The 13,545-nt window shown below is 51.2% G+C and overlaps 1 protein-coding gene across 1 annotated transcript in view; it reads right to left on the bottom strand.

Moving 5' to 3' along the window:
* Nucleotides 1–13,545, bottom strand: part of ARAP1 (ArfGAP with RhoGAP domain, ankyrin repeat and PH domain 1) — a 62,835-nt gene that overhangs the window by 39,525 nt on the left and 9,765 nt on the right. Inside the window, exon 2 of the mRNA XM_061201298.1 lies at nucleotides 401–952. Coding sequence (XP_061057281.1) covers nucleotides 401–909 — 509 coding nt within the window. The 5' untranslated portion in view covers nucleotides 910–952. The remainder of the gene's footprint in view (nucleotides 1–400; nucleotides 953–13,545) is intronic.

Genomic DNA, 13,545 nt, shown 5'->3' with positions numbered 1-13,545 from the left:
CTCACTAGCACAGCCTGAGCGGGGGCCTCCCACCTGGCCCTGCGCCCTCTCACTGGTCTCCCAGCCTCCTCCCCCATCAACCTTACCAGCAGCCGGGGTCATCCTTTCCGTACTCAGCTTTCATCCGATCGCTCTGCTTAAAAACTCCCTGGGATCCCCGCCTGGCCTTCACAGCATGTCCCACCAGCGCCATCCACGAGCCCACCCTCACTCACACAACAGTTCAGCCACACTGTTTGCTCAGAGCACCTGAGGACGGTGCGTCCCACCTCTGAGCTTTGCACATGCTGTTCCCTCCACCAAGGTGCCTTTCTTACCCTAGTGGCAAAGGCCACAGACTTCCCCTCAACCCTCTAGATCCTCTGCTCATGTTCCTCCATTCTGGACGGCATCCACTCACCTCACCAGCAGGCTGGGGGGCCCAGTGCGAGGGGGCACGGGCGGAACGCTGAGCTCTGTCAAATGCCGCTTGGCAGGCAGCGGGGGCAGCACAGGGTCTGGGGCAGACGTGGATGGGGTGGAGAAGCAGGCGGGTGGAAGGCAGCTCCTCCGGGGCGGGATGGGTGGGGCAGTGGGTAGCCCCTCGTCCTCTCCAGCCGTGGGCAGTGGCTCCGGTGGAGTGGTGGGCACAGGTAGTGAGCGGAAGACATGACGCTTCATGGGCACGGGCCGTGGGGTTAGGCGGGGTGCAGGGGCTGGGGGCGTGTGGGCTCGGAGCAGGCCAGCCAGGATGCGGCGGCGGTGGCCGGGGAGCAGCATGCCCATGTCCACCAGGCGGGCATCGCTGAGGCCTTGGCACTCTGTGGCCCACACCAGTCCGTGCTGCTCAAAGAGCCTGGTGTACTGCTCCAGGTGCAGTGCCCGCAGCCACTCGGCCACCGATAGGGCCCCATCCCCGGCCTCTGCCATGGTTCCTGTCAGCAGAAGCCAGCCAGCAGGACTCTGTCCAGACCTGGAAGAGATACACGGGCACAGGTCAGAGGCATGGTTGCCCAGGTATAGGTCCCCAGTCAACAATTTTCTGTGGCTTTCCCATGCCATGGGGTAAGCTCTGTGTTTAAGCCCTCTCCCCTGTGTCCCATGTGCCAGGCAAGGCCAGGTACTGCCTGGTCTCTGAACACGCAGGCTTCTCCCACTGCCTGAAACCTGACACCCCACCCCTGTGGCCTCCTAGCATCCAGCTCCTCTAGGAAGCCCTCCAGGACCTTCAGAGTTGGTACTACCCTAACCCCCATCCACAGCCTTGGCCACTGCTGTGGCTATGTCTGCACACACATTCCCTCCCGCCTGCTGCAAGACCCAGGCAAGGACCCAATTCCTTCTGAGGTGCCAGTTTCCAGCTGAGGGCCAGGCCCAGGGGTTAGCAAGTATAGGTGGGCTTGAGGGATACCACTGCTGGTGCTCCTGCAGGCCCAGTCTGTGGGTTGAGCCTTACCCCCACCTCCATGCCCCTGGAGGAAGCAGAATACTCCAGGAGATGAGGCAATCCAGCATCACACAGCCTCTGGGGTCCTGGTCCTATGAGTGAGCAACCCCTCCCACCCCCGAGGAGGGGCAGGGGGGAATGTATAGGAAAGGCCATTCATTCATTTGTTCTTTCAAAATAGCCTTGCACTAGGCAATGGGGACTAAGGTCCCCTACCAATACTCAAAAGAACTCCTGACCTGGCAAGAGTCAAGGAACAGATGATGCAAAGCAGTGATTAACAGATCAAAAGAAAAAAGTTATCTGTTCATCTCCACAGATACTAAAGAGGCATATGATAAAACTCAATATCCAGCATACTTAAACAAAAATTGCAGTATCAGTAAAATAGAAATGGATCAACACTTCCTTAAAATAAAAACCAGCACTTTGCTTAATGGAAAAACAGTAGAAAAACTTCCATCATCATAAAAGTCTAGACAACAAAAAAATACCATTGGTATAAAAATTGGGAAAGAAGAGTTAATCTATTACTTAACAATAATATAAGTTTTGAGTTGGAAAACCTGAGAAGCTCAGCTGAGAAACTATTACAAACAATAAAAGAATTTAGTAAGATAGCTGGGTTCAAAATTAATATAATAGAATCGATATTTATAAGCAATAACCAGGTAGAAACCAGGATGAAAGACCTCATTTATAATAGCATCACAAAATAAAAACCACCAAGAATAAACTTAATAAGAAATGTGCAGGATCGGGCTTCCCTGGTGGTGCAGTGGTTAAGAATCCGCCTGCCAATGCAGGGGACGTGGGTTCGAGCCCTGGTCTGGGAAGATCCCACATGCCACAGAGCAACTAGGCCCGTGCGCCACAACTACTGAGCCTGTGCTCTAGAGCCCGCGAGCCACAACTGCTGAGCCCATGTGCCACAACTACTGAAGCCTGTGCGTCTAGAGCCCGTGCTCCACAAGAAAAGCAAGAGAAGCTCCGCGACGAGAAGCCTGCGCACCACAACAAAGAGTAGCCCCCACTCACGGCAACTAGAGAAAGCCCGCGCACAGCAACGAAGACCCAATGCAGCCAAAAATAAATAAATAAATAAAATTAAAAGGATTTATAGCGAGAAAAATGTGGAATGTTATTAAGGGGCAAAAAGAAGAGCTGGACAGATAGAAAGACGTAATATTCTCCTGGATAGAAAACATCATAAAGATATTAATTCTCAGTTAATTTATAAATATGCACTATCCTGCTAAGCACACACACAGAATTGGGGGGTGGGGGGTGGGCGGTGGCTAGACAAGTTTATTTGAAAGTTCATGTGGAAAAACAAACAAGCAGGAAGAGCCAGGAAAATTCTGGAAGTGAGGGAGTGGGGCAAAGGAAGGGTAAAGAGTGAGAATCAGCCTCACCACGTATTAAAACATAAAACCATGGCAATTAAAACAGTACAGGTTACCAGCACTTGAACAGACAGATCAATTAAACAGAACAGAAAGTTCAAAAACAGACCCAAATAAATCTAACGATTTAGTATACAACAAAAGTAACATCTCAAACTAGTGGGGAAGAGATGGATTATTAAATTGTCGGGACAGCTGTGGAGCAAGCTACAAAGCTGGACCTCTACACCTTACAACAGGATAAATTACAGGTAAATCAAAGATTTCATTATAATAAATAAAACCATGAAAGGACTTAAAAAACCCTTGTCTCAGAGAGGCAAAAGCCTTCTGGAAATGATACAAATCCAGAAGGATAAAGAAAAGAGTAAAATACTCAACTATATACAAATCAAACATTCCTGCATGATTAAAAAAAAATAAAAAGGCATAAGCAAGGCCAAAAGATAAATGACAAACTAGGGGCTGTCACTCATACCCCAAACATAGATTAATTTTCCTAAAAAGTGAAAAGCACCTAGAAATAAGACACAGACCAGTAACCTAACAGAAAAATAGGCAAAGAATATGAACAGAGAAATTCACAGAAAGAAAAGTATAAACGGTTCGTAAACACAGGAAAAGGAACTTAACCTCCCCACACTAAGTGGTGACAGGGTGAGGCATTCCCCTCCCTGGCCAGGCCAGTGCCTCTGGGAAGGGCAATGCCACCATAGATTTGAGACCCCGATGCTTCTGTGCCCTTTGATCCAGCCACCCATGGGCACTTACCCTGCAGTCTTCCTGATGCACGTCCAAAATGACGTGCATAGGTTATTGGTTACAGCATTGTGTATAACAACAAAAGGTTGGAAGTAACCAAAATACCCATAAATCGGGGAATGGTTAACTAAATTATAGTGTAGTCATACGGAAGAATACTGAGCCACAGAAAATGAGGAAACGTTTTACATATTAGTGTGAGATGACCTCCAAGATGTGTTGCTAAATGACTAAAGAAAAATGAGGAAACTCTGTAAAAAAAGGAGGAAACTCCTTACGTGTTGATGAGGGATGACCTCCAGTATGTATTAAGTGACCAAAGAAAGGTTCAAAACAGTATAGAGAACAATCTGCCTTTCACATGGGAAAAAAAAAGGGGGTGGGGGGAGAGGATAGATCAGTATGTGTCTACCACTAAATGCATAAGATATCTCTGAAAAGATACATAGGAGACAGGTGACGCTGGTTGCCTGTAAGGAGGAAAACTGAGGGTTGAGGGCGACAGGAGCGAGCAGAAGCAGAGCCAGACTTCACAGGGCCTGAAGCTTACCCAATTTGGATGCCCTCTTTCAGAAAAAGGATACAAGAGTATCTTATCATGTTCCAATATATACAAATATCAAATCATTATGTTGTACACCTGAAACTAATATAATGTTATTTGTCAATTACATCTCAATTAAAAAAAATGTTTTTTAATTAAAAAAAAAAAAGAACATCTTACTTTTGTAAGAATTTACAAAAACACGTGACCACATGCACACACTGCCCGGGCCCTCCCTGGGCCCCATCAGCTTCCCTGGAAACCCACCTTCAGGTGGAGGGAAACTTTTCACTCTACATCTTTTTTCTATCATCCAAATATTGAACTATGTGAATTTTTCTAAAAGCCTCCTGAGGGACTTCCCTGGTGGTCCAATGGTTAAGAATCCGCCTTTCAATGCAGGGGACGTGGGTTCGATCCCTGGTCAGGGAACTAAGATCCCACATGCCACGGGGCAACTCTAGAGCCCGCGTACCACAACTAGAGAGCCCACGTGCTGCAACTACTGAGCCCATGCGTAAAACTAGAGAGAAGCCCGCACGACGCAACAAAGAGCCTGTGTGCCGCAACTAAGACCCGCCACAGCCAAATAGATACATTTTTTAAAAAATAAAAAATAAAAGGCTCCTGAGGGTCCCAAAGGAAGACACGAATGAACAGAAATACATTTGATGTTCTTAAATAAGCTGGCTCTCAACATTATAATGATATCAGTTCTTCCAGGGTTAAGCTAAAGCTAACACAATCCCAACTAAAATTACCCACAGGCAGATTCTAAAGTTCATATTCAATGATATAAAGATTTATTGTTGGGTGGGGAAGCAAGGCGCAGAACACTGTTTTATTATGTAAAAATCTGGGTTAAAGAAAAAGAAAACGTATACATATACACATATGCACACATTATACACAGAATACTCCGATGGGTATACAAGAAACTGCCTTTGGGGAGGAGACCCGCAGCTGGCAGGACAAGAGAGGGAGGGTTACCTTTCACTGTATCCTCTGTATCTTTTTAATTTTATACCATTTTCCAACAAATTACAATTTAAAAGATAACACGATCATCTGGGAATAAGAAAGAGACCATAACTCACCAGGCATGGAAGGAAATCAAGTAAGCAGGTACGAACCCCACCTGACCCACTGGTCCCTCCCTGCCTGGCCCCATCCCTTCAAAGCCCGCTTGGGAGGCTCTTCACAAGGTCTCTGGCCTCACCCTCTCTCTGCCTCTCAATCTCAGTTTTCAAAATGGAAAACGGGACCTTAGGTCTCACCTTCATGAAGCCTCCTCCACCTCAATGTTGGGACTTAGCCTGCCACACTCAGCCCAGCGCCCCCCATCCCTCCCTGACTCACCACCAGCTGGGCTGCCCAGAATGCCGGGGTCCCCCGGAGGCGGCAGCTACTCTGAACGGCTCCTCATCTTGGCCTGAGGTGGAAGCTGCAAGGACAGGGGTGAATGAGAAAGCCTACGAGGCAAAGCCACTTTGGGCAGCTGGATGCCAGGAGGAAGAAGAGGAAGGAGGAAGGGAGAGGGGGCGAGGGATGAGGAAAAGGAAAGAGATGTAAGAAAGCGAGAGACGGAGAAGAGGGTAGAGAAAGAGAGGGAAGAGAGGGAAGGGTTCAGGGAGCCTAATGGAAACCCGGCTATGGTTAAAGGGAGGAAGGCTTCTAGCGGGGGTGAGGAGGGGGTGAGGAGGCAGACCGATGACAGGCCTGCCCAGAGGTGGAGGCCACACCAGTGGAAGAGGGGAGTCAGGACACCCCGTTCTCTGGCCCTCCCCCAGGACCAGTGGCTGTAGCAGGGATGTCGGGCCTGGCCAGGAGGCTGGACTGCCCCCAGGGAAGACATGGGGAGGGGGTAGATGCAGCTGCATGACTGAGGCAGGGCCCCCACAATGCAGAGCCTGTCAGGGGGAACCTGGGGAGACCCAGGGAGGTAGGGCCCTCTCCACTAAGCCTGAGAGCGGGGGGGTAGAGGGGTGAGGCAAGGGTGTGAGACCCCAGGGGCCCTGCTCCTAAATGTGTATGGGGACCAAAAGAAGGTGTTCCCAGGCAGGAGAAAGAAGTGGCCATCCCTGAGGGCAGGCCACCAACAAGCTCAGATGGCCGGGGCTCTGTTTGGGGGGGTGGGTCAAAGGGCCAGGTCTTGCGCAGAGCCACGTTTCCTGCTACTAGGGCAGGGTCAACCACAAACTGCTGGTCGCTGCAGGATGACTTTAGGGGGTACGGGTGAACATGTAAAATTAACTAGTTAGGTATTCATCTTAAGTAGACTTCACAGTTATTTCTTAGGATGGGGCTAAAATAGGTATGGTTTAAAAGTGCATATTTCAAAAATAAATCTTAACTAATTAGTACTTCATAAAGAGTTGGCAAAAAATGGCAGTGCTACTCAAATGATGATTTTTTAAAAAGAATTTAATAAGACAATGTAAATAGTCTTTTACTATATGCCAGGCACCTAAAGCACTTTTTATTAACTTGTTTAAGTCTCATAGCAACCCTATGAGGTACATACCTCACAATTTAAGATGAAGAAACTGAGGCACAGAGAGGTTAAGTAACTTGCCCAAAGTCACACAGCTGAGAAGGGGCAATTTGAATATAGTCTATACCTGCTTTGTCCAATACAGTAACTAGTAGTAGACACATATAGCTACTGAAACTCCAAAAGTGGCCACATAATGAAGTGTGCTCTATACAATACACACTGGATTCTGAAGTCTTACTACAAAGAAATAAGAATGTAAAATATCTCAATAATTTTTTCTATTTATTACATAATGAAATTATAGTATTTTGGATATTTGGATAAAATATATTATTAAAATGAATTTCACCTGTTTCTTTTTAATGTGACTACTAGAAAATTTCAAATTGCACTTGTGGCTCGCATTACATTTCTACTGGACGGTGCAGCTCCAGACTCTTAACCAGTTTGCTCACTGCCTCTCGACAGTGACAACAAGCTCTAACTGAGCAGCTGCTACAGGTCAGGCAGTATTCTCAAGATTCAACATGGAATGATGGATGATGGCCCAACCAGGCTACTGGAATGATGAGGGCTGGGAAACAGGAAACCACCTCTGTCCCTGAGAAGGGCCCAGCCCCTTCTTGGGCCTCTCTCAAGTTCCTAATCCTACACTAAAGGCTTCAGGCCAAGGTCAGACTCGGGACTCCGCACTGACCCCCCTCTAGGACAACCTCATTCAAGGCATTAGAAGCATGAGCCAGACCTCAGACGTGTACCCACCCTCCAGGAATCTCAGGCTGGAGGGTGTCAGATACCACCCAGCCGGCGAAAACAGCCCACATGGCCCTCACCAGACGGGGGTCAGGGAAGGCTTCCTGGAGGAGGCAGCTGCTTGAAAAAAGAAGTTTGGAGCAGTGCCCTGCTAAGCCATGCTAGAGCCTGAGGCAAAGAAAAGAAATCAGCGATACTGAATCTCTTTATTTAAATTTTTGATATTTTGGTTATCTTGGATTTTTTTTCATTAATTTTGATTTTTAAAAAAATATTGTTTAGGGCTTCCCTGGTGGTGCAGTGGTTAAGAATCTGCCTGCCAAGGCAGGGGACACGGGTTCGAGCCCTGGTCCGGGAAGATCCCACATGCCGCGTAGCAACTAAGCCTGTGCACCACAACTACTGAGCCTGGGCTCTAGAGCCCACAAGCCACAACTACCGAGCCCACACGCCGCAGCTACTGAAGCCTGCGCACCTAGAGCCCGTGCTCCGCAACAAGAGAAGCCACCACAATGAGAACCCCGCGCACCGCAATGAAGAGCAGCCCTCGCTCGCCGCAACTAAAAGAAAGCCTGTGCACAGCAACGAAGACCCAGCGCAGCCAAAAAAAAAAAATTTTTTTTTTAAAATATTTCTTAAAATTATTATTTACCTTGATTACTGAGCTTTTTGGTCACCTCCTCCCTCATATTTTGCACTCACTTATTTTGCCTCACTTGCTCCACCCTAATCCTGGCCGAGTTTGGAGATTTAAGCCCTTCGGCTGCTAAGACACATCACTGAATCTCCACCCACAAAGAAGCAGGGACCAGCAGAGGAGAGTGTCATCCTGTTGAGACAGCAATGGCCACAAGTTGGGGGGTTCCCCTACCCCCCAACCCCAAGGGCCCAGCTCAGGCTTCACCATCACATCAGCCCACCCTGTCCCTGCTTCTACCCTGTCTCCCTCCAGCCCCTCTCCACTGGGCCAACCACCGTCCCACGCCTGCTCAAAGCCCCTTCCATGGTTCCCAGTGTCCTCAAGTCCAGCTCCTCCGACCATCCTTCGACTGGCTCCAGCCCTGCCGTTTACAGATGAAGAAACAAACACCCACAGGGAGGAAGTGACTTGCCCAAGTTGTCAGGACATGCCCCAAGCCCCGGCCGGGCTCAGGTGGCCCACCACTCCCTCCATTTCACTTTTTGCACCAGGCACCAGCTTGACACGTGGAAGCCCCCAAAACTGTCTGTTGTCAATGAGTAAATGAACCACATCCTCCCACCTTCAGGTGCTGATTCCAGGCTGCCTCCTCCAGAAAGTCCTCCCTGACCGCCCCCTTGGGCTCCTAAGCCTCAGAGGCTGAGTCATGCAGCTCAGTGCTGCTCCTGCTCTGTTCCTGGTTGTCCCATTTGTGGGGGGTCCATCTCCACCCAACCCCCAACCTGGCCTGGGGTATCCTGAGAGCCTGTACCCCTTCTTGTCTCCCCTGCCCTCACAGTAGAGCCCAGGACCTGGCTGTGCTCACAAGGGCACTCAGTCCAGGGGTAAGTAAGGGTTGTCTGGAATCTCCCTAATCCTTGCCAACCAGTCCTTCTGCAGGTCTGGCCTGAGTCCCTCTTGCTGGAGCCAAAACTTTCATCCTTCTGTGCTTTAACTACCTTTCCAACACCCAAGGGCAGAGTTTAAATCTCATCGCCCCTTCTCTGTCCCAGCGCAGCATCTCTCTCGCGCCATCCCTGCCCACTACTGACTAGGGACACCAGTACTGCCAGTCCAGCAGAAAGGCAGCCCTGAGCTTTAGCTAAGGACAAGCACACTCTCACTTCCTTGGTTTCCTAAATATCCACTGCATGCCCAGCCTCCGCCAGATTTCCACGTTCACCTGAATCATCCCCGGTACAGTCCCAAGGCCTGGGATTTTTATCCCATTTCATGGAGGCTGTGTGAAGTGGAAACTTGCCCAGGTCACTTGCTAGAGCCAACAGGGCCTTCAGAGGATGTGACTGTCTGTCTGGCAGAGGCAGTGAGGCTTCCGGAGGGCACTCCTGAGCTGGGCCTTGGAGCATAAGTAGGAGGTTGCACTTCTAGGCAAAGGGACGTGAGTGTGCAGGGCCCGGGGATGGAAAAGGAGCTGGCAGATCCAGAGATGGGGAGAGTTCAGTGGGGCAGGAACAGAAGATGTGAAAGGACAGTAGTGACACTCAGAGAGGTTTAGGGATCTGCCCTTGGTCGCCCATGTGGGTGTGAGCCTCCTCTGCATTCTTATTTGCATGAATGAGTCAGGCCTGGATCCGGTAGCCTTGACGGTCCTAACTCCTTCCCCACTCAGCTCTGGAGTCCCCTCAGCGAGGACCCTTCCCCAACTGCATCTTCAAAGCCTCCCCTCTGCACAGAGCTGTGCTCTGGATTCAAGGGAAGGCCCAACGGTGGGGGGAACGGAAGGGGAGGAAGGCAGGCCTGGAGCTTCAGACCTGCGGCCTGTGCTCGTCCACCCCCCGACCCCCTCTTCCCCCTCACAGCACTCCACCCCATCCTAGGCAAGCTGGGCAGGGACCCCAGCGCCCAGACCTCAGGAAAGCCCTCAGAGCTCTCCACACAGGAACTAAGAGCACTATATATCCAGCTAGGCCTGGGTCTACTATGCACACCCCACCCATACCACAAATGCATACCTCACACAGCCTCCAGGTTCGCACACCGCCCACCCCGCCGAGCAGCACACACACAGCCTTCAGTCCCCATACTGACTACCAACAACCGGACTGCGTACAACTGCCCAGAGCCCCACGCTGCCCACGCCCCTTGAGCCCAGTCCCCCCAGCCCAATCACCAGGTCATACCTGGGGGCAGGGCCACCCTCGTTTGCTGCCCTCCTGGCTGTTCTCAGGGCTCTGTTAACACAGGCAAGAGGACTTGGAGACACTTCCCTCACATATGAGGAACTAGGTGGGGGCTGGGTGCCTGACCCAGAGGGCACAGAAGTGGCCCCCGCCCCTCCGCAGAAGCCAGCTCCCTCCAGCCCTGCCAGGCAAGGCAGCAGGTGCGGCCCTCAGGCAGGCAGCTGACTATAACCCCCGGACCGAGAAGCCTATTTTCTGTCTCTCAGGGACTGGTGGCCACGGCATACGGGTGCCAAGGAGGCACACTGGGGTCTCCTGCCCTAACCCCAGCCCCGGACCTCCGCCCCGTCACTTGCCCAGGCACCAGATTTCTGTCCCATCCCATCTGTGATGTGGCCTGACAGGAGTGGTGAGGGCTGACAAGGAACAGCCCTCAGGGCAGAGGACTGACTGAGTCCAGGCCCCAGGGCTTGCCTCAGCCATCTGGTGGGGAACTGGGGGCCACTGGCTCCAGGTCAGAACCCCATCCCCCCAGGATGCCAGGCAAGACCAGGTTCCAGTCCTGGCTCCATCACTTCTTGCCTGAAGCCCTGGGCAAGTCATGTCACATTCTGAGCCTCAGTTTCCCCCTCCACAGAACAGAGCTGTCACCCAGACGACCGTGACACATGACCATGTGTGTACTAGAGGCCACACTCATTCGGCATCTGCTCACTCCTCTGCTGCTAAGACAGACACTTCCTGTTCCGAGCCCCAAGGCCTTGGCCGGGCCCGTCCCGAGGGGCCCTTGGTGCTGGCCTTGTAGCCAGGCTCTAGTCTGGATGCCTTCAGCACCCTGGAATTCTCAGTTCCCCAGATACCAGTGACCCCCACACCCTGCCTCCAGCCACATCCCCCAGCAAGGCTCCAGGCTGGATACACCACGGCCTCCTGGACCTCCTCCTGGGGGGCCCCAGGCACTGCACATGCCCCGCCCCACAGTGGACTCACCCACTCCCCTCTCCTGGGGAAAGCAGGGCTGCCTCCAACCTAGGTGGGACCATTGAGCAAATTAGAAAAAAATGCCTCTTGCTTCAGGAGCCCCATAGCAGGGCATGCAGCTCAGCAAAGAGGACAGGCTGAGTTTCAGTCCTCCTCTCCCGGCTCTCCCTGCCCCCAGCCAGGTACCCTTGGGCAGTGTGCAACACGCACATCTGCACCCAGTGGAGTAGGTGAGAGGTAGGATATTGTAACAACCTCCTTAGGGCAGCCCCCTCAGCATCGCCCTAATAAAATGTACAACTAGTTTTTATTAATGATCAATGGACATTTAAGACTAAAGGACAGTAGACAGCCCTGACCTAAATTTCAGGCCTACCCCTAATTCCCACCCCAAATCTTGAAAGACTAATCACTTTCTACAACCTCCATGTCTGTACTGTTTAAAGTTTTTACAGTTGCATATCACTTTCATAATTAGAATGAAAAATGATAAAAGCATTTTAAGTCTATCAGAAATGAGTTTGTCCCAGTTTCTTCCCCAAAACCATCATTATAAAGTAGTTTTATGATTTTCAATATAACATGCACAGAATACCAAGAGAACTATCGTAAATGAAACTGATTTCCTGAGCCATCTGGACTGGAGGATGAGAAACTGAGCCCCAAAGCTCACCCCCTCCCTCACTGTCTTATCCTCCCGAAGGTCTAAGACACAGTTTATCAAATGACACCCCCTCCTCCCCATCAACCACAGATACGGAGGCCAGACTGAAGCCCACAGACTTTCAAATGAGAAATGGACTGAGGGTCACTATGAACAGGAGATGCCAGGGTCCCTGTGGTTTGTCCTCTAAACAGCATCTGACTCCACCCTAGCCCTGCCCCTCACCCACATTCCCCCAAACCTCACCGGGGGCCCCCCTCATGCCCAATCCCCTCTCCACCCTGGAGAGGATGAAGGGTGAATGTCTGAAGTACCTCAACTCACAATAAATGAAGCTGATAGTTAAAAGGTTTGGTTTTCAGGCCCTGTCAAAAAGTCTGCGACGGATAAACAACAAGGTCCTACTGCATAGCACAAGGAACTATATTCAATATCCTGTGATAAACCATAATGGAGGGACTTCCCTGGTGGTGCAGTGGTTAAGAATCCGCCTGCCAAGGCAGGGGACACGGGTTCGAGCCCTGGTCTGGGAAGATCCCACATGCCGCGGAGCAACTAAGCCCGTGCGCCACAACTACTGAGCCTGCGCTCTAGAGCCTGCGAGCCACAACTACTGAGCCCGTGTGCCACAAGTACTGAAACCCGCGCGCCTAGAGCCCGTGCTCCACAAGAGGAGCCATGAAGAGTAGCCCCCGCTCGCCGCAACTAGAGAAAGCCCGCGTGCAGCAATGAAGACCCAACGCAACCATAAATAAATAAATAAATAAGCATTTCTAAAAAATAAATAAAATGGTTACAATGGTCAATTTTATAAAAAAAAAAATACATAATGGAAAAGAATATGAAAAAAAATATATATGCATAACTGAATCACTTTGCTGTACAGCAGAAATTAACACAACATTGTAAATCAACTATAATTCAATTAAAAAAAAAAAAAGTCCAAGACACACTGACCTCCTTGGCCCTACCAGTATCCCCACCTCCAAACGGATCACTCTGGACCACGCCCTCCCCTTCCTCTAACTGCCTCCTCATCACCTCGTTTTTGACTCATCCCTCCTCTCCATCCCCACTGCCCCTCCCCAGCCTGCCTGACCCCTGGGCCCTCCTCCCTGCCCTTCCGTCCCCCACACCTTCAACCAGAGCGCCCTCTACCTGCTCCTCTAACCATCCCCCACAACAAGACAGAGCTCCTCCAAACCTGAACCCCCCAGCCCGGACCCACATCCACCTGCCCTACGCCCCTAACCCTTCACTCTTCAGGTCCCAGCTCAGGCCCTTCCCACCTGGAAGGGGGGCCCAGCCAGCCGCACAGCACCTGTGGAGACCTGGTGCTCTCTCACCAGGAGAGCACGGTCTCTGGCCTGGCCCCCGGCCCCTCAGTCACAGACACGCCCTCCTGGGCTGGGGACTCCCCAGGCAGGGCAGGGAGCACCTCTCCCACCAAAGGTGCTGGGTGAGGGGGAGGCCTGAGGTACCACAGGGTGACTCCAGGATGATCCTCCTCTGTGACGACTGCCCCCCATGCGGGAGCTGGCATCGGGGGAGCTCTTAACACTGCAAATGAGGCAGAAACAGGAGGAAACAGGGCTAACCACAGAGAGGATGGGAGTGCACAGGGCACACGACGGACTCCCTGGCAGCAGGAGTGGACAGAGCCAGAGTCATGTCAGTCAGAGCCTCACCACA

Source organism: Eubalaena glacialis, chromosome 10 (assembly GCF_028564815.1).
Source record: "Eubalaena glacialis isolate mEubGla1 chromosome 10, mEubGla1.1.hap2.+ XY, whole genome shotgun sequence".
NCBI classification, from domain to species: Eukaryota; Metazoa; Chordata; class Mammalia; order Artiodactyla; family Balaenidae; genus Eubalaena; species Eubalaena glacialis.
The sequence above is the reverse complement of the archived record's forward strand: the minus strand, read 5'-3'. Positions and strand labels throughout refer to the sequence as shown.